Here is a 24,960-nt window from a genome sequence, read left to right as displayed (position 1 = left end):
TCATTTCTTTTTGACCCATAATCAGTGAAATCAGAGCTAAATCTAGTACATGAGCAGGAAACTGATAAAACAATTACACCAGCGATATATAAAGAAAACAACCAGTGGAAATAACTCACGGTTACGGAGATAGCCTATGTCGCTCGTTAAATTCATTTATTGGCTAGAGAGAACTAGTCTGTTATTCATTCCTCTATTTACTCTCCTCTACTTGCTCTAAATTTAAGGATCAGAGTCTAGAATAACTAAAAGATTAGCAACGCTGTGGCAGATGAACATGTAGACACAGATTAATAACCGTGAGCTCTATCCAAATGACTCACCAAGCTGAACGTATACCATGGAACTGAGGTATGTGACACTTACATTACTATTGCATTAACATGGTTCTTTTTGTCCTGTACGGGCACTGAAAAGGCTACACTGCCTGACCTGCCAAGTAGTTGTGGCTGGGACTTAAGATTATCTGAGCCAGCTTTTCACGTCATCCCCTTCCAACTCCAGTGGGCTAAATATCTGCAAACTTTACGATAGAGTCAAACATTTACAGTGTTAATCTTAGAGAAAGTGTCCAATTCTGTTCAGCTTATTTTCACAGATGTTACATTTGCCTCTTGTTCACCTCTAAATAACAGACAAATGTTATGTGTTTAGGGAGATAAACAAACCGCACTTACATCATAACACACTGGAAACATAACTGGTATGAAGTTCACTCAGATTGTCCGCATGTTTTATTAACTTTTGACGAGAATATTAAGTTGAGTCAATGAATCTATACGAAACACTCAGCAACTAACTGGTCAGATGACCTAATTCGTCTATTGCCCAAACCTTCTGCGATTTCAAAATCGTAATGTGTACATCTGAGTCTTCACTTTTAAATATTCTTTGAATTTTTGGTTGAAATCAGGTTTCAGTTAAAATGGTCATATTTATTTTCAGTGGCGTGATCATTGGAATTCAGTGGTATTTATAACCAAGAAGCGTTTTATAACTCTGTACACACAAAGTAGACACAGTTGAACCATTATACAGAGGTTTTTAAGTTTGAGTTTAGAGATCTCGAGTTGTTAGTCTGAAATATAAATTCCATTAGAGAGTTAAATAGAGATTGTATGTATATCCACTGTAAGTCTCATCAGAAGTTTATGACTCAATCCTCAGCTACTGAACGTTCGGGTTAAGCTAAGTATAATCAGTCGTTTTCTTTAATATTTCAGATAGGCCAAATAACTTTGACGTATACTTCAAGTTATTAATTTATAGACTCAAAAGCTTCCATAATCCACCGTAAAAACTAGTCAGTTTAGGTGACCTTATCATAGTCGTTTCTAGTTCTTATGTTCAGAGGTTCAACAATCCAACCTTTTCAAGTGTGAGATCAGGTTACAGAACAATCGTATTAACGTAGCACAATCAACAGCTCAAAATTCCTGATTATAATATTTATCCATAGACGTATTTCAAGATTTGTTACCTTAACTGTTATATGTGACACAAACACAATTAGACTAGGCAAAGCGAGCGCCTTCTAAATGTATATCTGAGCCTAGCCTATCGTGGCCTTCAAAAGAAAGGATGTAAATTAATCAACAGATGAAAACTGCAAAGTCTAAATGACTCCTGTTAGGCTGCAAAACCAAAAATACATGGTTAAACCATGTAGCACATGGCAATCATAACGAAGAAATTTTTCAAAGTTGAAGGAGTGGTGACTAGGTAGTTCAAGCCCAGATCCTGTACGGATAAACAGCTCGTACGATCTCTAGTTATATCAAAATTCTACACGGAATCGTCGTATATACTGACTGTTGTACTGTTCTAAAATATTACTCCTACAATTGACTATTCATCTGGGGATTGTGGATCTCAGACGTTTATATTCTGTAAAACTTCTTTGTCAGTAATACGTTACATGAGATGGGTGAGTAAACCCATTTAGGAATACTGAACACATGATTTTACGAACGATATTAGAAATTTACATGGGCCCCATGATGAAGAGCTGTGGCGATGAAATATTATTCCTCATTTCAGCATAGGAATTTATTTGGCAGATTTGTCAGCATACAAATTAAACTTAACATAGGTTTTCGTAAAATATGCTACAATACTACAGTGACCATGGAAATATCATAAGTTTACTGCTCACGAAGTTTCCTAGACGTAACTCGTTGACCAAATGAAAACATAATTGTAGTTCGAGTTAGCGATCCCAATATCTAATATCTTTCTAAAGAGCTAGCTCAAAACAAACGATTTATCTAAACAGGCTTCTCAATAATCCGATAAATTTCAGATCACAAAGGAATTTACAATGAATGCCATACTTCAATGTACAAAGCGCAACAAGTTCTTGCAAAAAATACCCATAAAGCTGTAAAAACGTTCTAATCATTTTAAATGTTTAGAACGACCTTAGCCTTGATTGAGACCGCCAGGATCGTATAAGGCGGTCTGGTTTGCTTTTCTCGCTGTATGTGGTTTCGTGGTTCGCTTCAGTTTATTTTGAATCTATTTCATACTATATTTTATTTCATAATTCTTCGTTGATTATATAATTCGTTACTTAAGTTAATTCAAGTATGCTAGTTCGTTCCGGCGTCGTAGATATGTGAGTATATATATGTGAGTTGGGCCCAACCGGTTAGAACAACCATTTATCTTTTACAGATACTAGTTCTTATGTCAAATTTTGTTATTTTTTTCCACAATCGAAAACTCATTTATTTCCCCAAAACTTTGAGATTCAGAAATGCATCTCGGTATAGTTTTCTTTTCCCTGTTGTTGACGAAGGTATTTTTATTATTGTACGTAGGCGAAAGCGTGACATACGGTATAGAGATTAACCTTTACGTATAATTCATATTCTATGAGGCGGTTTAAAATCACATTTTGATCACACTGATGTCAAAATTGATGTTTGTATACTTATAACTTATTGGTCAAATGATAACTGTAGGTTCACAGTTTCTAATTATAAGAAAAACTTGTCCTGATATTTAATCTCTTCGGTAACACGACAATGAGTGAGCTATCTACTAAAATAATGAAATCTGGTGTATCCGGTCAAGCCTGGGAAGTTGGTGTTAAATTAAGACCGTTGATGATACAGACGAACTTGGCACCATTGCAAACAACATTTTCACCACTCAAGCTATAAAGAAACGGGAATGTCGGCTTCCATAATATTTGCATCACAGTTCTTTCCCGTGATTCCTTAGTCGAAACGTTGGACATATAATAAATTTATTCTTGGAATGGGTAGAACAACAAAAGCTTTTACCTTATTGAATAGTTTCCATTGAGTACTTTTAAATACTTTGTCATAATCCTAGTAACGTAAAAGTTGTTACAACTTATAGTCCTATCACAACTGTTTTTGCTGGGATCAGCTTTCGTGACAGTTTGAAAGGTTTGTCTGCAAACATCTTGTACTATTGAAAAGCAATTTTCTGTTATGTTTCTTTTTTAGTGTTGTACCTCTAATTGTAATCTGAATAAATTTAAAACAGTGCGAAGGCAATGCGGATTGTATGGCAGTACTGGAGATAATGTAAATGAAATAAAAGATTTACTTTTCTAATGTTTCTACAATTTTCTTACTTGTAGTATCATGAAATTCTAGCTTCTCTCATTCGTAATATAGAGCTTGGTTACAATGTGCCAGGCTTGTCCTGTTATAACAAGATGAAGAGCAAATGTATCAGAGCAGTGGCGAAATCAGTAGTAGTAGGGAGGACCAAAATAGATGTTGAGATCAGAAGGAGTTTTGTGGAGATTTCAGTATTTTTAATAGTTGAAATCATGAGTCAATTGAAGCTAGATCACCATGGAAAGCCTGGAAGCACTAGACGGTCGTTTCGTCCTACTATGGGACTCCTCAGCAGTGCGCATTCACGATCCCGCCTCGCGAGCGAGATTCGAACCCAGGACCTACCAGTCTCGAGCCAGAGCACTTAACCTATAGACCACTGAGCCGGCATCCAACGGTGTTGCAAGTTAGCAAAGTCAAACATTCGCGATTAGACGGTCTTGGTATGTGTCTGTCGACTACAAATGAGTCACTTCGGAAATTATCCATTTTCAGTTTTCACAAGCTGAATGGATCGCTTACTATATCAACTCTTTTGGCATACATAATTCCACATAAAGTTAAACTCGGGTTAGGTTGGTTGTCACTAAAATAATAGTAGAGGGTTGGTCGTTGTAATAATTTATTAGTACGTAAAGAAAGCTAACTTGCATAAGCGTTACATATAAATGAATAGATATAAACGACGTAGAAATTTGAAAAGATATTTATCAGTTGCTATCGAGGAGAGTTTTACTTTGTTATGAATGTACCTTGGTTTTTGAAACAATGATTTGAGTTCTCTTTGCCCAATGTATCTGGTTGATAAGCATTGACAAAAACGAGCTAATGATTTAACTCGGCTAAATAAACTGGTCAGATGATGCCACAGTTGATCAGAGGGTTTTTTCTTATATGATATACTTACTAAAAAGATATGAAAACAAACATGTCAGTTACGGCATAAGCAATCATAGAATATAGATTTCGCAGATCGTCCACTGGTCAGTTAAATTATGATTCGACTATGAGATCTAATTTTTTCCATCACAATAGGCTTGTTGCCATACTTAAATCCGGAATATCAAATTATCGAAAAAGTCATCTTAAGATTTAAAATGTTTTTGAAAAAAGGGTAAAATAAAATTTGAGTCCAAAGTATGGCATTGTGTATTATTGACATTAAAGTCAAACAAGTACATCTAAACTCCTGTAATATATTTAATCCAAATCACTGAATAGCGAGCTTTTTTCTCTGTCAATCATTGTTTATTACATACTGTTCTATTTCAGTCTTTCCGTGTCTTACATCAACATATATTTCACAGGACAAACAATACTGTACAATAAATGCAAATTAGTAATCTTTCTTCTATTAGTTGACTGAAATTAACCTAACCATGTGTTAAAATATACCGACAGTGAACTGGAACCATTGTGTAAAAACGTTTATCTGCTGCGAAAGCGTCGCTTTTGCGAAGGACTCATTACAAACTAAAAGTGAAAATCAATTCTAACGAATTTTATTAATTAACTGAAAGTATGGATGCTTAAAAAATGTGACTTCATTTTATACCATATTACAGTAGTTAATAATGGATTTTCGCGAGTTGAACAAAATCAAGAAAGAAAACAAAAAGGTTTCCGTCTGATTGACGTCATATTTTATTCTTCAGAAGCCCATACTTGTAATCAAAGATCGAAAAACTGTTCTATCGGCTTTGGATATTCAGAAGTTGTTGGGCTTGACGATTTTCCCTCAGCATTTCGTTAAATGGCCTGAGTAAGCTTGTAATTTGTCTATGTTAACTGTGTAGTTGGTGTTCTATCACCAAGCCCTCGTTTATCAAGAATATTGTTCTGATATTCATTAACAGAGTAAATACTGTGAAATCGAACGAGAAATACGGGCAACAGTTTGCTCTGATGTTTGGGGAGGTAAATTTTTTAACATATCCATTTTCTTTAGCCATTGAAAGTATTAAGTCCAGAAGCCTATAAGTATACATGGGACAGAGAAATTTCTACTGTCCCCAGAAGTTTCCTCACAGCTCACGCAGCAGCTATGGCGGGTATGTTTTCTACCTCGTTGCATACTTTTTAATTAATTATGACCAGTGACAAAATATTTTTTGAAAGTTTGGGTGCCATGTCATACTTGTCTATTTAACTTAACCGCTATCCCGAGACATCTGACTCGTCCCAAAAGTAATTACCGTTCTACCATTTTAAAATTTATTACTTTATTTATTTGAACACATAAATGTTGGTACAACGAGGCACCAGATATATATGCGCCACACAAAAAATTGTCCGTTCATTTTAATTGTGTTAGGGTTATGATGCTGCACGGGTGCACGAACCGAAGCAGATGGTTTTCTCAGGGGGCCACAATCGAAGCCTTCGACTTAAAGGTCTGATCCACAAGACAGTGGAGCATCGTAAGGAGATACAGTCTCATGGTAGCCGATGACCAACGATTGGTTGTTCCCTTGAAGTACTGGAGCCCATGTGCACCACTGGTTTGGAATGAGGGTTTCCCCACTCCCCTAGGTGGACCCTCTGTATTTACCGTCCCGGTTAGGGCGCCGGACATTCTCTTTTCGTCCTCTCAATTTCGTAAACAACAGTAATGACGCGAGAAGGCAGTGAGTAGGTCTTCCCTGGCAGACGCTGTGTACGCGTGGCCGTGTGAGAGCATTTCGAGAGGGCGGACTCTTTCCACTCTCTGGCGTACCAGGGCATTTGGGCGCTCATTTTTAAATAAAAACAGAATAAAAAACTAATTTCGTTATGCTTTTATTTGTGTTGTGTTAAACAAATGATCAGTTTGGTCCGAAACATACAGCTCTATATATTTTAATGTCATTATCATACCCCTTAGGTGAAGCTTTGTAATGGATACTTTACGAGGTTAATGAGTTGCATTGTTACATTACAAAGATCATACATTATTAAAGAGAGTCCCATTAGGTATAGGATTCATACATTTGGTTGGTTCGTTTGGTTTTTTCGCACATAAGTCCTGATACCATTCAATTACACATAAAAACGTTTAAACATAATGAGCTTGGTATTTTCAGTCATCCAGCGATTACAGTCATGTTTATGCTCCCAATGAAACTGATGACAAACCACTACATTCACCGTAATCAGGGATAATAGACTCAATTGTTGATGGTAACTTATCGTGGGTAAACTTTGTACCAAAAAACCTATGGTTTAGCTTTGCTTTAAATCTGAATGAAAATGAATGAGGCATTCCGAATACTTGTGATTACATAAAGCTTCCCCAGGTAATTTTCGGAATTATGACGGCTTAGAAGTTTTTTTATTACAATATTAAATAATTTAGAATATGTTGGTGACACATATTAATAATCAACCCGTCTCTCTCATTCTTGTTGGTTGTTTGAATTTTCCCGTTGATGTTTAGGTCTGCAATTGATCAGTCTCTTGGCATATGTACGTCCTGTGTGGGTTTCCTTGATATTCTCACCAGAGTAGAGACTTTATAAGCAGAAATGGATAGTGGCTGGCGGTAGAATCGTCAACGTACGTCTCGTCCTTTCCGGTACTTGTAAGTTGGATACACCTGCATCCCAGAGTTGATGTTCACTCAGAGGCTCGAAATTTGTGCCGTTTTCTGGTCAATTTCAGCCCAAAATATCAATAGAACGATCCGAATTACCAACAAAAATTAAAATTTACTCGATTGTACGAGTGAATCGTTATCTGGAATCAGTAACTAAGTTGATAACGTAATGGCGCTTTGAGCGAACAATATTGGGTTCGAGTCTCGGACTAAATATCAATTGTGGGATGTAGGTGTATGCAGCTGACGAGAAACGTGGGCCCTGGATTCCACTCCCAACTATCATCTGTCGTACCTCATCTTATTTAATAGGAAATTTTTAACTAATTTTTCAGTAGTATACAACTCACCTAGTTATGCTATGAATATTTTGTTAGAACTTCGTTTTGTTGACATTTTTAAATACATTAGTATACTGATACTCATAGTTTTGCTTCAGTATGATGATAATTTCCATGCCAAATCTAAAAAAGACAGTTTTACGGACTGAAAAAATTAGGGGCAGTCAGCAGTTATACTTTAGATTTCTGCAAAACAAATCTATAATTTTCAGTTATTTACAAATCACTGTTAAACATGTAGATATGTTGTTATTGACCATGCTAGTCTTTTCAATCTCCATAGAAATCTGGAAGAAAAGTGGGGGAGAGAAAATATCCATCGACAACTCAAAGGCATGTATAGTGGGAAAAATCTTCCGATAACCTAACTATTATGTAGTAGATCATTCAATAGAATTATAGGTATAGTATAGTCTTTTAAATATATATGCCTTTGCTGAAAATCACAGTAGCCCTCTAAGTATCTTTAATGTCTGAATGTCATTTGGTTTAATAGACGGGAATTTATTTCATAACGAGTTAAAAAGAAGAAGAGTAGCTGTTTATGCTGTTCCCTGAAATACAAACAAATGTAATGTACTAATTTGGTACTTGATCATAACCAGCTAGTTTTATTTCGAATACTTAAGTAGTCTTACACTGCGTATTTATTAAAAAGGCATCTCTTAGAAAATGGACTAATTAAAACAATAAATCTATCCTACGTAATTTGCAGTAATGCAATCTTTAGAAAACATTTAGTTGCAAATTGTATGTAATATTGTTAGTTGTTTAGACGGCTTTCTGTAGCATTAAACCTTATGTCGTAGCGGTTAATCCTTGACATTCAGCACCAATATTCAAGTTGCTTGAGATTACTGTGGTAGTCGTGAACTTGTTGACATTTCAGTTATTAATTTTATGGTTTACTGGGTAGGCAGAAAACCTTGTATGATAGGAACAGACTGAGAATTAGTTTTCTGTCACTCTGTGATATAAAAGTAATCAAGTAGACTCCAAAACAGTTAAAATCGAAGTTGGATCTTTCACCAGACTGTTTGACTTGGAAAATTTATCATCTTTATACGTTAGTTTTTGATTGAGTCAAAGTTTTCGATGAAAGTTGAGATGACTCCAAGGGTGATACAAAGTCAGAGTATACATCAACCTCGTGCTTTGATAAAAACATCGGACATATGCGGTTTTTCTGTTCTCTGACTCACTATTCAGATAACTACTTGTTGACTGAATTTGAGAAAGTCGTCTATGCACACGATCTGAACAAAACAAATGAGGTTGGAGAAATTATAAGAAACAACGAAACAGCTAAGTAGAGACTTTAAAAGATGGAAACGGGACAGATATATCACCTTAAACGAGTATTTTGAACGACCAATAAGTGATGTAACCTAAGTTTTGTAAAATTATGTCTTTATAGACTCAGCTCGTCCATTTATTAAACAAACTACGTATATGTTTATCGCTTACTAAATCTGGTACGACTAATGGTTCTAGGTTTTCCATGAAATTATCCATACGACCATTTGACTAATTCCTATGTACTAACTATAATCTGACAACCTTAATATTTGTGATATCCCTCTTCAACATAAATGTGTAATCTTCCATATTTTCTTTTTTGTGCTTGTGTGTAGATTTAAATAAGTCAATACTAACTCCTGTTCCCCGTCGCACGTGGGTAAATGATGAAAAAACTATAGATAAAATGCGTATAATCAAATCAGTTCACGAAATAACTAAAGAACAGTTACCTTCACAGACTATTACTACTACGACTACTATTGAACCGGTAGAAAAACGCACTCCTAAAAGAAAAGCTGATACACTTTTTCCATTACCCATACCAGGTACACCAGATGCATTCGATAGAACTTTACTGGTTTTAAACGTTGAGCAAATGAAAAAAGAAAATGTTCCGTTACCTAATGAATTCTTAGTCGATCAACGTAAACACTTCAAAAATCGTTCAGATTTTGTACCGACTAAAGTAAGTGTCTTTTTAATTGTTTACATGTTGAAATGCAATTCCCTTTCAACCATTCATCACTTAATATATTTTAACAACTTATACGCTATGTCACTGAATTTGTACTAATTTTGGGTATTAGTGGCTAGCAACAGAACCCAGAACTCACGTTTCATCTTTATGGGGACTTCGCAACTGGATTTACCTCCGTTCTAGTATTGATTTCTACACAGTCAGTCAGTCAGGTACAACGTAGAACTTCGTACGTACGTACATCAGTTCGAGTTGCCATACCACATTAACACAGAGATGAAGTTGTCGATTCAAATCCCATATTGGTGGAAGTAGTAAGAGTATAAGTATTATGTGAAAGATAAGGGTTTGAAGATGTTATTGAAGGAGTATAATACAGTGAAATAAATTTGGAAAGAGAAAAAGGAAAATGACACAAATAATTCAGAAGATTAGAATTTGGGAGAACACAAAGAGTGGATACACCTTCGCCATTTCAAGCGATTTTGAGCCATGTCATTCAAGGTCTCTAACCAACGGTTGCTACCATCTGGCGAATCTCAATCAGGTAGTCTACACCTACCAACATGGCTCAGTCCACTTGTCAGTGACTTCATAGATTTGTGCCACGTTTTGGTCTGGCCGCCCCTAGCTTTCTTCCAACCTACTCCTACACCATAAAACATTGCACGTCGGGGCAGTCAGTGGTTGGGCATACGTAACACGTGTCCCAGCCATCTCAACTGATGAAGTTTCACTACTTCATCAATCGATTTGCCATCCTTACCTAGTACCCGTTTCTTAACAACTGCATTACTTACTCGGTGATCTCAGGATATACGAGCAATGCTTCGAAGACACTTATGATCAAATACTAGTAGCCTACGAATATCCTCTACTCTTATCGGCCATGTTCACTGCCATAAAGTAGGACGGAACGAACTGCTGAACAGTAAACCCGTCCTTTGGTTGGTAGACGGATATCTCGCCTACGCCATAAATGGCGCAAGTTGGCGAAAGCTAGACGAGCCTTCTGTATCCGTGCTGAGATTTCGTCACACACCAGACCACAAGGGCTGGTGAGACTCCCAAGATAAGTGAGGTGGTCGACACGCTCAACTACTTCACTCCCTATCATTAAATCGGGTGTCGATGCAACCCAATCCTGAAGTAACATTTTGCACTTCGAGGGAGAGAATCGCATCCCAAACATGCCTGTATTGTTGCTTATGGTGGTCAGAAGACTCTGCATTTTGTCAGCGTCTTCACCAAATAAAACTATGTCGTCGGCGTATTCTAAGTCAATAAGCGATTTCTACACACTGGCATCTGCTAGGATAACCGGATAAGTAATAGTGAGGCTAGACTCAGGGTATTAGAGAATGATGGTAAATCAGTTGATGAGGTTGTAAATCCTCATGGACCGAGGTGGTTTGGCCACGTGTCATGTATGCCTGAACACCGATTACCACGACGCGCAATACTGACTAGTGTTAGGGATGGTTGTAAGAAAGTTAGGGGCGGCCAAACAAAAACGTGGCATCAGTGCTTGAATTCACTAACTTCTAGTCTGAGCCATGTTGGTAGATGCAAACTACTTGGTTGGGGTCCTCGTGACTATCGTAACCAATGGTTGGAGACTCTAGGTGACATGGCTCAGAATCGATCACAATGGTTTAGGTGTATACATTCTCTGTCTTCCCTTAAACTGTGAGATTAAAATTGCTTTATATCTTTCTTTCTACGAACTAATTCTTTCTTCCTGTATTATATCCTTATATGCAATCTTTCTTTTGTATTTTACTGCCATTGAATTAACTACTTCTATGAATTTGGTGTTCATTTTGTTGTGCTAATCAGGAAAGGCAACTTGGAGCGATGCATATATATACCTGGTCCTACGTTGTAGCTGACTGACTGAACCTACTAACTTTCGCTTCAAACCCCGAACACGTTATTCATTGAGCCATTGAGTCCAGATGTTCAGAACACACATACTTCAAAAGAGAATGTTTAATTGCAGTCCGTAGTATAAGCACTTCAGTGAATGTTTTACATTTTCTATCGAAATAAGTCTAAATTTATTATGTAAAGAGTTTGCACACAATCATTTACCAGTGACTACTGAACTGTTTGGGTTTTCTCGGTACATATACATTGGATACCCGTTGGTAAGTAACCAACATCATGCTGTCTGTTAAACTTGTTGTCTTGGTTATTAACGAACCTTAACTTATGGGTTGCACTGGCCAAACTTAGCTTCATTTCATGAAATGTGAGCAGACAACCGTCACAATAAACATAACTTTCCATAATCTGTCACACAAAATTGTGCATACCAAAGATGTCAGTCAGTCACAACGTGGAACTTCGTACGTACGTACATCAGTTCAAGTTGCCATACCACATTAGCATAGAGATACGATTGTCGATTCAAATCCCATAGTGGTAGAAGTAGTAAGAGTATAAGCAGCAGTCCGAAAGGTTGATGTTATTCAAGAAGCATAATCCAGTGAAATAAATTTGAAAAGAGAAAAGAAGAAAGGGATATGAAGGATTCAAAAGACTAGAATTTGGAAGAACACAAAGAGTGGATGCACCTTCGCCATTTCAAGCGATTTTGAGCCATGTCATTCAAGGTCTCTAACCAACGGTTGCTACCATCTGGCGAATCTCAATCAGGTAGTCTACACCTACCAACATGGCTCAGTCCACTTGTCAGTGACTTCATAGATTTGTGCCACGTTTTGGTCTGGCCGCCCCTAGCTTTCTTCCAACCTACTCCTACACCATAAAACATTGCACGTCGGGGCAGTCAGTGGTTGGGCATACGTAACACGTGTCCCAGCCATCTCAACTGATGAAGTTTCACTACTTCATCAATCGATTTGCCATCCTTACCTAGTACCCGTTTCTTAACAACTGCATTACTTACTCGGTGATCTCAGGATATACGAGCAATGCTTCGAAGACACTTATGATCAAATACTAGTAGCCTACGAATATCCTCTACTCTTATCGGCCATGTTCACTGCCATAAAGTAGGACGGAACGAACTGCTGAACAGTAAACCCGTCCTTTGGTTGGTAGACGGATATCTCGCCTACGCCATAAATGGCGCAAGTTGGCGAAAGCTAGACGAGCCTTCTGTATCCGTGCTGAGATTTCGTCACACACCAGACCACAAGGGCTGATGAGACTCCCAAGATAAGTGAGGTGGTCGACACGCTCAACTACTTCACTCCCTATCATTAAATCGGGTGTCGATGCAACCCAATCCTGAAGTAACATTTTGCACTTCGAGGGAGAGAATCGCATCCCAAACATGCCTGTATTGTTGCTTATGGTGGTCAGAAGACTCTGCATTTTGTCAGCGTCTTCACCAAATAAAACTATGTCATCGGCGTGTTCTAAGTCAACAAGTGAATCTCGTGGTAGAAGTTCAACCCCTCTAAATTTGGTTGAGTAAAGTGTTACTCCTAAAAGCGCGTTTACGATAAAGTTAAAGAAGAATGGAGAGAGTAAACAGCCCTGACGAACACCACTTCAGGTAGTCAATTCTGATGACAGTTCGCCGAATTTATTCATTTATTTATTTAAACACATAAATATTGGTACAAGGAAGCACCAGATACATATGCGCCGCACAAATCTCATTCGATTTGTGTGAGGGCTGTGATACTGCCCAGGTGCCCAGACTGAAGCAGGTGGTTTTCTTAGGGGGCCACACCCCGAGCCTTTGACCTAAAGATCTGATCCACAAGGTAGTGGAGCATCGTGAGGAGATGCAGTCCCATGGTATCCGGTGGCCAACTATTGATTCATACGCCGTTTTTCCCCTCAGGATACTGGAGCCCATGTGTACCATTGGTTTAGAATGAGGGTTTTCCAACTCCCCTAGGTGGACTCGCCTTGTCCACCGACCCGGTTAAAGCGCCGGGCATTCGCTTTTCATCTTCTCAATTTCGTAAATAACACCTGTGGTGCGAGAAGGCAGTGAGTAGGACTTCCCTGGCAGAGGCTATATACTCGTGACCATGTGAGAGCATTTGGAGAGGGAGAGCGGACCCTTTCCACTCTCTGGCGTACTAGGGTATTTGGGGGCTAAAGTTCGCCAAAAGCTCTAACTCGACCAGTTGTGTTCGAGTAGAGAGCCTTAATAAGGTTAATGTACTTCTTTAGTGCTCCTTTCAGTTACATGCACTGCCACAGAACCTCACGATCAACGGAGTCAAATGCCGTCTTATGGTCGGGAAATACTACGATTGTGGGACATCTGAATGTGTGTCTATATTCTAGGGCCTGACGTGGAGTGAATATCTGGTCTATACAACCACGCCCAAGCCGAAAACCAGCTTGGTTTTCTCTAGTCTGCTCTTCACGAGCTTTGGTTAGGCATCGAAGTATTATTGAAGCTAATATTTTAGACACCATATTAGTTAAACTGATTCCTCTGTGATTGTCACAAGAGGAATTTTGTCCTTTCTTATAGACTGGCACAATCAGTGATTGAGACCAGTCACATGAAATTACGTTCAGTCCCCAGATTCTACCGAAAACCTTAGTTAATCTCGCTGCTAGTACTGGACCACCATCCCTAAAGATCTCAAGGGTAAACCTGTCAGGGCCTGTTGCTCTCCCACACCTGAGATTTCCTATAGCTTTTTCAACCTCGTAGATAGTTGGAGGATTTACATTAACTTGCCATTCAGGACGACTGGGGATCGTGGGAAACCGAAGCCTGGCTGAAGGCCAGTTGAACTGAACCCTATAGTGTTCTGCCCATCAATCAAATCTCCTGGATAAAGAGTGAATGATATGTCCATCTTCTTCCGAGATAGTTCCGCTGATAGTTGGGTTCCTAATGCCGGTTTCTTTAACAAGTCTGAATAGTTGTTTGCTGTTACCTAATGCCGCTGCCTTTTCCATCTCTGTTGCTTTCGCTACCTACCACTGTTCAGGGTCATTGCGTAGGCTTCTTATTAGCCTGCGCTTAAGCTGACTCCGCTCTTCGTTATATTCAGAGCCTGATGGGATAAGCTTTCGATCATCTATCAGTGCGGTAAATGCTGCTGAGATCTAATGTTTCTGCCTAACCTTATGGTTTATCGTACTAGCAGATATCACTGCTGTTTCCACAGCTATTCGGATGTCATTCCACACTGCCTCGGGGTGGTCACAACTTACATGGCTGCCTAACTGTTTTTCTAGTTGTTCCTGAAATATATTCTTAGCTTGGCTATCATTAAGTAAAACCCTAAGAGGTTTCCCTGCAGTGTCTTTCCTACATCCAGTAAGACTCAGACAGATACGTGCTCGAACTAGAGCACGATCTGAATCTAAGCATGTGCTCCAGAATGAGCGACAGTCTTCTTTTGAGCCCCTCCATCGGTGGCTGATAGCGATGTGATCTAGTTGACTCCAACGTTGGGACGAATTCGGGGGTCTCCATGTCAAAAGATGTTTTTCCTTATGCTTAAAGTTAGTATTCGCAAGAAATAGGCGGTTATCCGAGCACAGCTGCAACAGACGGTCGCCATTATCTGTCCTTTTAGCCACGACACCAGAAGATCCACCCAGGTGTCTTTCCCTTTCATTTAGTTTACCTACTTGAGTATTAAAGTCACCAGCCACTATTACTACATCAGAGCGCCTAGCTCTTCGGAGAAGGTCAGAAAGTTTCCTGTAAAACTCATCTTTTACATCATCTGAGCTGCAGTCAGTGGGAGAGTAGGCAGAGACAACGAAGAGGCAACGACGAGTGTCCCTATGTTTCCTAGTCCTTACTGATCCGTTTAGTCGGACAGCGCATAGACGACTGTCTACTGGGATCCAGTCTAAAAGAGCTAGTTCTGCCTTAGGACTCAATACTATACTTATGCCAGCGAGGCCACGGAGAGCAGCATCAGGGCTTCCAGATACACGAAGCGTGAATCGAATTGGTTCTTTATTTTGACATGTTGAGTTCAAATGAATGACGCTACTCGGATCCTGTATGTGTTTCGGAGACGCAGCACACATCGATGGTGCGAGATCCTAAGGTCCTAGCTAAGGAACCCTGTTGTTCTATTTGGTACAGTGTTTGGCACGTTATAAATTCTTACGTGTAGTTTAGAGCCTGGTTTCAGGAGATCAGAAATAACGTTCCGCGTACTCGAATCGTTTGCCCTAGCGGTGCGAGGTGATAGAGGGACGCGAGAAGGGTTAGTCGTGGAGATAAGAGAGTTATTAGGTATAGTAGGGATTTCAATGTGACCAGTTTGGTCTCTTGTGTTGTTACGGGTATGAGGGTTGATATCGCTTCCTGGCTGCCAACACTGTGGAAGGGTATTTCTTGAGGGACCTGCAAAGAAAGTTGAATTAATGTTGGTCTTAACGACCTGGGAGTGTGACCTCAGACCCCAAGGAACACCATCTTGAGGCCGGTCGCGCACGGCTTTTTTGTGGGGTGTTTTTGACGTGTTAGCTCTGTTCCTCAAAGGGCCTTATGTTAAATCACGAAGAGAATTATGAATGGTAACTTTTGAGAACTATTTATGGACCAATATGATACATATATTTTTATTGCATGATTTTTAACGAACTAAACTATTCATATTCACGTCCCTATTATTACGACCTCTATTTTGACCTATGAACTATTATTATACGATTTACCATTCTTGAGTTATCTCCAGTCTATCAATTACTATCCCCCTTAGTCACAGCCACATTTGGACAAATCTTATACAAACGTTGTTTCCCATTTTATGGTACGATGTGGTCTGTTTGATTGGTATATAAACCCAGTATGTTTGAAACAAATGATTCATATTGCAGAGGCTGTTATTGGTGTTCTGCACTTAACTGGCAGGCCTAGGCAGATAGCAGGACTGATAAGTACTCTAGACTGCTCGTACGGGTTTCGTGTGTTATTGGTCAAATCGATAATTAACTGTACTCTAATTAGCGGCATCGTCACGTCATACATTAACAGGGCACACAGACCACATGATATAACACCTTACCGCCGGAGATGGAAATCCGTGAGGTAAGGTGAGGCGTGACAATTTTAGGGTCGACCTTTTCTAACCCCTTCCTTCCTTGTGGGAAGGCAGCATCGCCACAGATGCTGGTTGTCCGAGGGAAACACTTTACTGCGGTCACACCCGTCGACAGTCAGCAGTACGACTTCGCACTCAAACCTTGAGTTGCTGTTTTTAGTTTTACCGTTCTCCAATCGACCTGCCTGGCATGTTAGGTTATTGCGATAGACAAGCCCGACCACCACGTCAAGGTAGCAGCTACGGTCGGGGAATAGAACTATAAGGTGTTTGATATATTGGCTCACCCCTAAATAATCATTGGTTTGCACTAATTTTCTGTGTTCAAAACTGAAAGCCAGCTATCTGCTTTTGCATTTTTTCAACTGTAGGATTTATCTTAGTTGAATGTCACTCACTAACCAAGTATGTGTTTGCATATTTGAATTTTAAGTGTAAGTGACAGTAATACTATGCGATCGCGCGAGCTGTACCAAGAGGAGTTGGATTTGTACATGCAACTCAGTAATTCCAAACTGAATACTTCAAACAAGTCGACTAATCCAACCTATGGAGACAATAAGTATTCGAGTTAAACAAATTTGTATCGAAAATAAATAATCCACAGCCTCCTTCTCCTGATTTAGAACCAAGTAAGGTTTGAGTCATTCTTATTATAAGATATTTTAAGAGATTGGAAACAGTCGGGATGAAATCATACTAATTGCCACTCGCCAATAAGGTGTATCCACATACTTCAAGAGTTTGATGTTTCTTATAGGATTCGAACAGGTGTTGCCCAGTTTCAGTCAGAGAAAATTAATGCTAAGGTTTTTGAACTGCAACTGACTTGTAGGATTGAAATTCTTACATCGATTGATCCAATGAGTAGCGACCAATGTTACATCATCCAGAGTATTTAGAAGTTTCAACAAATACGTTTGATATGCATACTTTCAATTTCTTTATTTTCACGTCCTAAATTTGCAGGTATATATATATATATATATATATATATAAATTCGGTTCCTCAAGTTCAGTTTCCTTGTTATTTATGGGTCTTCTTACTTGCCTAGGTGGTTGAGCAAGCACATAAGAATCTTTTGTCCAATCTAAGTATTTCTTAAAAGAAATATTGAATTATATTTCCGTGTACAAAAAACAACGATGACCCATGAAATCAGTATATTAACGTTATTTTCCTTTAATTTCCTTATATTATCATTACAGCCTGTATACCTTCCTGTATCAGCCAACAGTCCAATGTATGCAGTAGACTGTGAAATGGTACTTACATCCGTAGGAAGTGAGTTGGCTCGAGTGACTATGATTGATGAGAAAGCAACAGTTATGTTCGATCGCTTAGTGAAACCGCCAAATCCTGTTAAAGATTATTTAACTAAGTAAGGCAAGAAATCGATATCTAGTTTGTGTTTACCAATCATATCATTCTTTTTTGTATTACACTATACAATAACACTAATTTACCATTAAACTGATCATTTTGAACGTTGTACGTTTTAAGAATATAAGGTTATTATAGAAGTATTCACAACCTATTGCATTTTTACATTCAAATTCTTGGTAAATTTTACATTGCTAATGAACCAATTAAATTTAAGATAGCAGCTGCTGGATTTTTTTACTTAACGAAAGTCAGCTTATATTTTTCTGACAGCTAAGTAAGTAATGAGTAAAAAACTTGCGAATATTTAGTTGTGAAAACGCTTAAAATTAATAAATATGGGAAGGTTACAAAGTAAAAACCATGATTTATGAAGCTGTTAGACTAACCAAACGGTTGTTAATATTTCATATCAAGGAACCGGCTAGATAAGTGTCTTTAACTCTATTCTTAAAAATTACTTTTAATCCAAATTCCTAAAACAGTTATTTTATTCTATCACGTCCATAGTATCCCCGAATCTACTGACATTTTAAAATATAGAACAGATGGAGTATAACTAGCAATGAAATCCAGGGCCCGCTTTTTCTCTCATCTGGAACTCGTCAGCTGCATACACCTACATTCCACAGTTGGTGTTTAGTCCGGGACTCGAACCCACTATTGTTTGCTCAAAGCACTAATACGTTATCAACTTAGTTACTGATTCCAGATAACGATTCACTCGTACAATCGGGTAAATTTTAATTTATTTTTGTTGGTAATTCGGATCGTACTATTGATGTTTTGAACAGCAATTAATTAGTCTCTTTTGGCGTATGTACGTCCTGTGCGGATTCCTGCGATATTCCCATCAGGCCGCAGGTATTATAAGCAGAAATGGATAATGGCTAGTAGTGGAATCCTCGAAGCACGTTTCATCTTAATTGTTACTCACCAGCTGAATGTCCTGTATCCCAGATTTGATAAATTGCAGTCATAAACATCAATGAGATAATGCAAACAACCAGTCTTTACATCATTATGCAATTCTCATAGGCTAAATAATGCATTCACTAATCATTATTGGGATATGTAGTATCTCCCGATAAATCCTACCGGAATTAGACAAAAAGCTTTTCAAACAATGGTTTAAAAGTCTTGAACTATGCATGTAAATTTAAATCGAATGTTAATGTCTGATTCCAAAGCTACTTCACAATTCTCTTCGTACTGTCACCATCTTTCAACGAAACAGCTCTTCTGTTAACCAGATTGTTACCTTATTTTTGATTTTTTTCGCATTTTACACCATTTTTTGATTCCAGATTCAGTGGAATTACTAGAGATATGCTTGCACTAATAGACACTACACTGGAAGATATACAGCGTGAATTAGCTGAAACGTTACCAGGAGATGCCATCTTAGTTGGTCATTCAATTGGAAATGATTTAGAAGCCATGAAGGTAGGTGACTTCGTCTTTTTTTTAAAAAAATTAGTGAATTACCGGCTTATTTTTACCATATAAAGAAAAAATCTAGGCTTGTGGAATAAATACTGTCACTCATTGTACATCTGTAAATTAATTGAGATCAAACATGTAAACCGTTGAGTCTCGTCTCAGTAGTTTGAACGTTAAGCGTTCTGTGCAAGATATGAAGGTTCTGGTTTCGATTCTCAGTGAGATTATCTATGCATAGTGCTGACGAGTCTTATACTATGGTAAAACAGGTATCCACTGCTTCATTGTTTGCATTGGTGTTGCAGTGGCTGGTACTATGTCAAACCCACACAGGTTACTCTAGCTTCTAAACAGACCAATTTATTCATTCTTTTTGAGTCACATTTAGACCATGTCATTTATCTGCTTATTAACCTTGACTGATTTTATATTAGCGTGTGTTAATTACTCATCATATTCATTATGTGTCTGCAGTTTATTTCTGTCTGACTATAAATATCGAGTCACGCTTGATCGAATCGAGTTGTCTCATTCGCTTTCTCCGCTCCGCCTTTTATTCTGAGTGTCTGGATAAACAAATGCTTGAAATAAATTCCTCCAACGCAACTCGTATTTGGTTTCCTATTACTGCCGTCACACAAAAGGAGTTAGCCTAGGTAATATACGGAGTTAAATGGAAGATTTATATTCATAGCACATTCATGCGTTCATCCAAATGGAAGTCAGATCAGCGGGTCAAAGAAGCCTAAGACCAGTCTCTGGTACAAACTATCAACATAAAATTAAGCTTGTCAATTTTCACTATTTTCTAGAACCAATTCGTAAATATTCATTCGGTTTATTGTTTACTACTTCAAATACTCTGTCCAGTTCATGAGTGAAATAAACACATTAACATTTCCCATTCCTGTTCGTTATAATCAACTTTCAGTTCACAGAATCTTATCGATCAAGGTTCTAGGCAGTTTGGTAATGTTTGTTCTCTTTTTCACACAAAGCCCTCTCGATTCATTATGTAGGTTGGGCCATATGTCCTTGAATCAGTTACAATGTAGATGTAGATCTATTCAGTTTTTGTCATTCCTTAGATCTTGAGTTGTAAAATTATCTGATACTTTTCATCAAGCCAAGTTACTCTTTTTCTCCTCGAATCATCTTGTCTATGACTGTTTTCCACCACCAAAGTTGTACAGAAAAACACGTGTAAATTTCGTTCGCTAAAAATTGCTGTTTTTACTTAATTGCTTCAATAATTTCAGGTTTTTCATCCGTATGTAATTGATACAAGTGTCATCTATAATCTGAAAGGCAATAGAGCGGCTAAAACACGTCTTCGATTTCTATCAGAACACTTTCTTGGGTTAGTTATTAGTTCTTTATTGTTCTGTCACAGTAAACAAGAACTCATGTATGTGTTCATTTTTGATAGAATTCTTTCGTTGATTATCGGGATTTCTGTTTGAAAAAAAAACCCAGTGATTGTAACAGAGTCAATTATTTTGTGTATCAATTCTCTTTAATCCAAAATAGATGAGTGTACATAATTTACTATCAGGTTTATGGAAAATTATTGGCATAAAGCATGTATGAGGGTTGTTGAGTTTTCCTAGTTGATATCACGAACTGACCTTTGATAACCATTAAGGTGATTCCCGAAGTTTCAATAAGAATCCATAACCAGTGAAGTTCAACCATGTCGGGTGTAAAGTAGTGCTGAAAGAGAAGATAGACTATATCGCGAACTAGTTGGCGCTAGTCATGTAAACCATTGGATACTGATTCAGTGGTCTAAAGGTCAAATATTCGCTGCGAGATTTGAGGATCTTTGGTTCGATTCCCGTTAGAGTCATGAATATGTATTTTGTCGAAGAGTTTCATACTTGGATGAAAAAGCTCTCTGGTTTTCAGTATTTGTCTAGTTAATGCCAGTCAGTAATGTAAATTACAGAAAAATCGTAATCGTGAGCAGATATAAAATATTTAAGTAGAATAATGAGGCTGTAATAGATGTGGAAAATGCTTCAACAATTTTTCATGCAGTTGATTATATTTTAGGTTGGCTTTATAGATAGTCTAAAAGGAAACGGAGTCTCAGGAAAAATTAGTTTTCTGGACATGGATAATTGAGGCCATAAGTTATTTACTTACTTCCAACTACAAAGATTCAAACTCTCAATTCATTGGTTTTATTGAATAAATCAATTTAAAGATTATTACATCCTCACATACAACTGGTTGAAGCGGCGAAATTCACCCAGTAACCAAAACATTATTTAATATAAATATTGTAAGTATCTTCTAGTGCCACTGGGCATACTACTTAATAGAAGTGAGTAAAACAAAGAAGGTTAAACCAAGAACTAGAATCGATCTATGGAGTAAATAGTTACTTATCACACTGAGTTTTCTGGAGATACAGATTTCCTAAAACGGGATTTAATTATTGTTATTTTTTGCTGGTAATCTTTGTTCATATAGATAGATACTAGCATTGTAGTGATCGAATACTTGGTGGGGAAAACCAATTTATTATTTTTATGCCTTCGTAAAATATCAAAATCACACATTAAATACATCATTTGCATGTATTCATTGCGCTGTCCTTTACATACTTCATCATTCATCCAATCCTTTTATTATTCCTATTGTTTTTCGTTTTCCTTTCTATTCTCTTTATTCCAATCTTCTGCTGAAGGGCATTCCACTTTCAATTTCTGTTATATACTATTTATATCTATCCTCGTTAGTAGCACACATCAAAGCATCAATATTTATATTATTTCGACCCATTTCATTTTATTAATATATTCCCCGTTGTAATATAACGAAACTAGCCCCATTAGATTGATGTATATCACAGACATATTGGATTCATATTTTTAGATAGTTTCGTTGTGTTCTAGAGAAATTAGTCATCAAAACAGAAATAAACTTTAAGACACTATCTGTCAATTGGTCATTTGATAAAGAAAATCTAGTATTACTTCAACATTTTCAATTGCATACAATTTTTTGTTTTAGACGAATGATTCAAACTGGTAAAGGGGGTCATTCTTCCGCTGAAGATGCTATTGCTACAATGGATCTTGTGCGATTAAAATTAAGTCAAGGTAATTAATTATCGTTTGTTGTTGTGGCCAGATTATAATTTATGTACGAACCAATCAGATTTAAGATAACAAATCTTGGATTTTGGCACGAAATTCATTCATCCGTTTGGCTAAATAACGTTTTGGCATTATAGCTGATGTCAATTCGTGATGAAAACCCTAAATCTAGTTCGTAACCCTAACCATCAACTGTTTATCGAAATCCTTATTCCTTACACTGGTTTATAACGTTCATTTAGTCCTAGTTAGTTGGTGGACATTTTCACGGTCACTTAAGCGTCACTCAAATGTCGTCCATAAATTATACTCTCACAGTTGCTGTCACCTACATAGTGCTTTCGTTTTAAAAAAAATTAAATGTTTTGAATAACAGTATACTGTATGCATAAATCAATTATATTTTAAGACGGCGGTTATGTGATTGTTTTTTGCATGGGATTCAAAACGGTGGCGGATACCTAGGTTATTGTGAGCTAAATAAGGATTATTTTGGTTATTAAGATATTTGAAATTGATAAACGGGAATATATAAGAATCATGAATAATGGATTACTGTCTTTCTATTTTAAAGATAACTTCGAGGTTTTTGATATTTAAAATCAGAGGACTAGTCGCATAACAATTTGTTCATGTTGCCCACGGAACACGTTTTTTTGAAACAATATTCGTCATAATCATTGCTTCTAATTCTTATTCTATGTCCTGATTCTTTCCAACTTTAAATCGTGAAGCAGACGCTACATCAACTTTAAACAGTCATAATCTGATCTCGTAACCATAATCCTAAATATAGTCTTTTATTGGCTTTTCATGTAACGAATTATTCATGTGTCACCTACATTTAGATGAACCAGTAGTTGTTTCTACTTTCTCTGATTCATCTTCTGTTTATTTATTTATTGGGACGCACAAATATTGATACAAGGAGGCATCGAATACATATGCGACACATAAGTCATTCGGTTTGTGTGTGGGCTGTGATAATGCTCGGGCGCCCAGACCGAAGCAGGTGGTTTTCTTAGGGGGCCACACCTGGAACCTTCGACCTAAAGGTCAAATCCACAAGGCAGTGGAGCGACGTTACGAGTTGCAGTCTCATGGTAGCCGGTGACCAAAAATTGGTTTACACACCATTTGTTCCCTTAGGGTACCGGAGTCCATGTGCACCATTGGTTTGGAATCAGGGTTTCCCCACTCCACCTAGGTGGACTCATTGTGTCCACCGACCGGGTTAGAGCGCCGGACATTCTCTTTTCGTCTTCTCAATTTCGTAAACAACAGTAATGACGCGAGAAGGCAGTGAGTAGGACTTCGCTGTCAGTGGCTGTATACACGTGGCTATGTAAGAGCATTTCAAGAGGAAGAGCTGACTTTCCCCACCCTCGGTCGTATCAGGGCATTTGGGAGCGGACCCGTGGCACGCGACCAGGTCTCGAAACACCGACCCTCAGATAAATAGTCTGTGTAATTCAGAACCGATACACAACTTTCTATGGTGTTCAAGGTAAGCCAGAACCTATAAAAGTAATCAAGGTGAAGGTTGATTATTTTATGTTCGAAGCACTCGAGATTTAACCATTAAATGGTGGGTTCAAACTGGAATTAATCTACCTCGAGTTGAGTAACTGTATGTATCATTAGTATTTATCCAAACAAAGACTTAAGGCTCAGTGCATAAACGTGCACTCAGACTATTACTCTCCCACTTGCTGACTTAGAATACGCCGACGACATAGTTTTATTCGGTGAAGACGCTGACAAAATGCAGAGTCTTCTGACCACTATAAGCAACAATACAGGCATATTCGGAATGTGATTCTCACCCTCGAAATGCAAAATGTTACTTCAGGATTGGGTTGCATCAACACCCGAACTAATGATAAGGAGTGAAGTAGTTGAGCGTGTCGACCACCTCACTTATCTTGGGAGTCTCATCAGCCCTTGTGGTCTGGTGTGTGACGAAATCTCAGCTCGTCTAGCTTTTGCAAACTTGCGTCATTTATGGAGTAGGCGAAATATCCGTCTACCAAACAAAATATGGGTTTACTGCGCAGCAATTCGTTCCGTCCTACTTTATGGCAGTGAACATGGCCGGTAAGAGTAGAGGATATTCTTAGGCTACTAGTATTTGATCATAAGTGTCTTCGAAGCATTGCTCGTATATCCTGTGATCACCGAGTAAGTAATGCAGTTGTTAGGAAACGGGTAGTAGGTAAGGATGGCAAATTGATTGGTGAAGTAGTGAAATTCATCAGTTGAGATGGCTGGGACACGTGTTACGTATGCCCAACCACTGACTGCCCCGACGTGCAATGCTTTATGGTGTAGGAGTAGGTTGGAAGAAAGCTAGGGGCGGCCAGACCAAAACGTGGCACAAATCGATGAAGTCACTGACAAGTGGACTGCGGCATGTTGGTAGGTGTAGACTACCTGGTTGGGATTCGCCAGATGATAGCAACCGATGGTTAGAGACCTTAAATGACATGGC

The 24,960-nt window shown here is 38.1% G+C and overlaps 1 protein-coding gene across 2 annotated transcripts in view; it reads left to right on the top strand.

The window, feature by feature from the left end:
- Positions 1–2,445: 2,445 nt before the first annotated feature.
- Positions 2,446–24,960, top strand: part of Smp_160090.1 (putative rnase h (70)) — a gene marked incomplete at its 3' end in the record, with an annotated part of 28,217 nt that continues 5,702 nt past the window's right edge. The window contains exons 1-11 of one of the 2 annotated variants that reach the window (XM_018797645.1): positions 2,460–2,479; positions 3,480–3,560; positions 4,872–5,218; positions 5,255–5,361; positions 5,396–5,516; positions 5,548–5,650; positions 9,149–9,501; positions 17,745–17,917; positions 19,227–19,365; positions 20,622–20,722; positions 22,384–22,472. In XM_018797645.1, the coding sequence (XP_018652667.1) occupies positions 5,174–5,218; positions 5,255–5,361; positions 5,396–5,516; positions 5,548–5,650; positions 9,149–9,501; positions 17,745–17,917; positions 19,227–19,365; positions 20,622–20,722; positions 22,384–22,472 (1,231 nt within the window). In that variant the 5' untranslated portion in view covers positions 2,460–2,479; positions 3,480–3,560; positions 4,872–5,173. Of the gene's footprint in view, positions 2,480–3,479; positions 3,561–4,871; positions 5,219–5,254; positions 5,362–5,395; positions 5,517–5,547; positions 5,651–9,148; positions 9,502–17,744; positions 17,918–19,226; positions 19,366–20,621; positions 20,723–22,383; positions 22,473–24,960 lie in introns of both variants that reach the window. The other variant, XM_018797646.1, reaches the window with a different exon arrangement.

Source organism: Schistosoma mansoni, chromosome 5 (assembly GCF_000237925.1).
Source record: "Schistosoma mansoni strain Puerto Rico chromosome 5, complete genome".
Taxonomy (NCBI): domain Eukaryota; kingdom Metazoa; phylum Platyhelminthes; class Trematoda; order Strigeidida; family Schistosomatidae; genus Schistosoma; species Schistosoma mansoni.
Note: the sequence above shows the minus strand (reverse complement) of the source record. Positions and strands in the feature narration are given on the sequence as shown.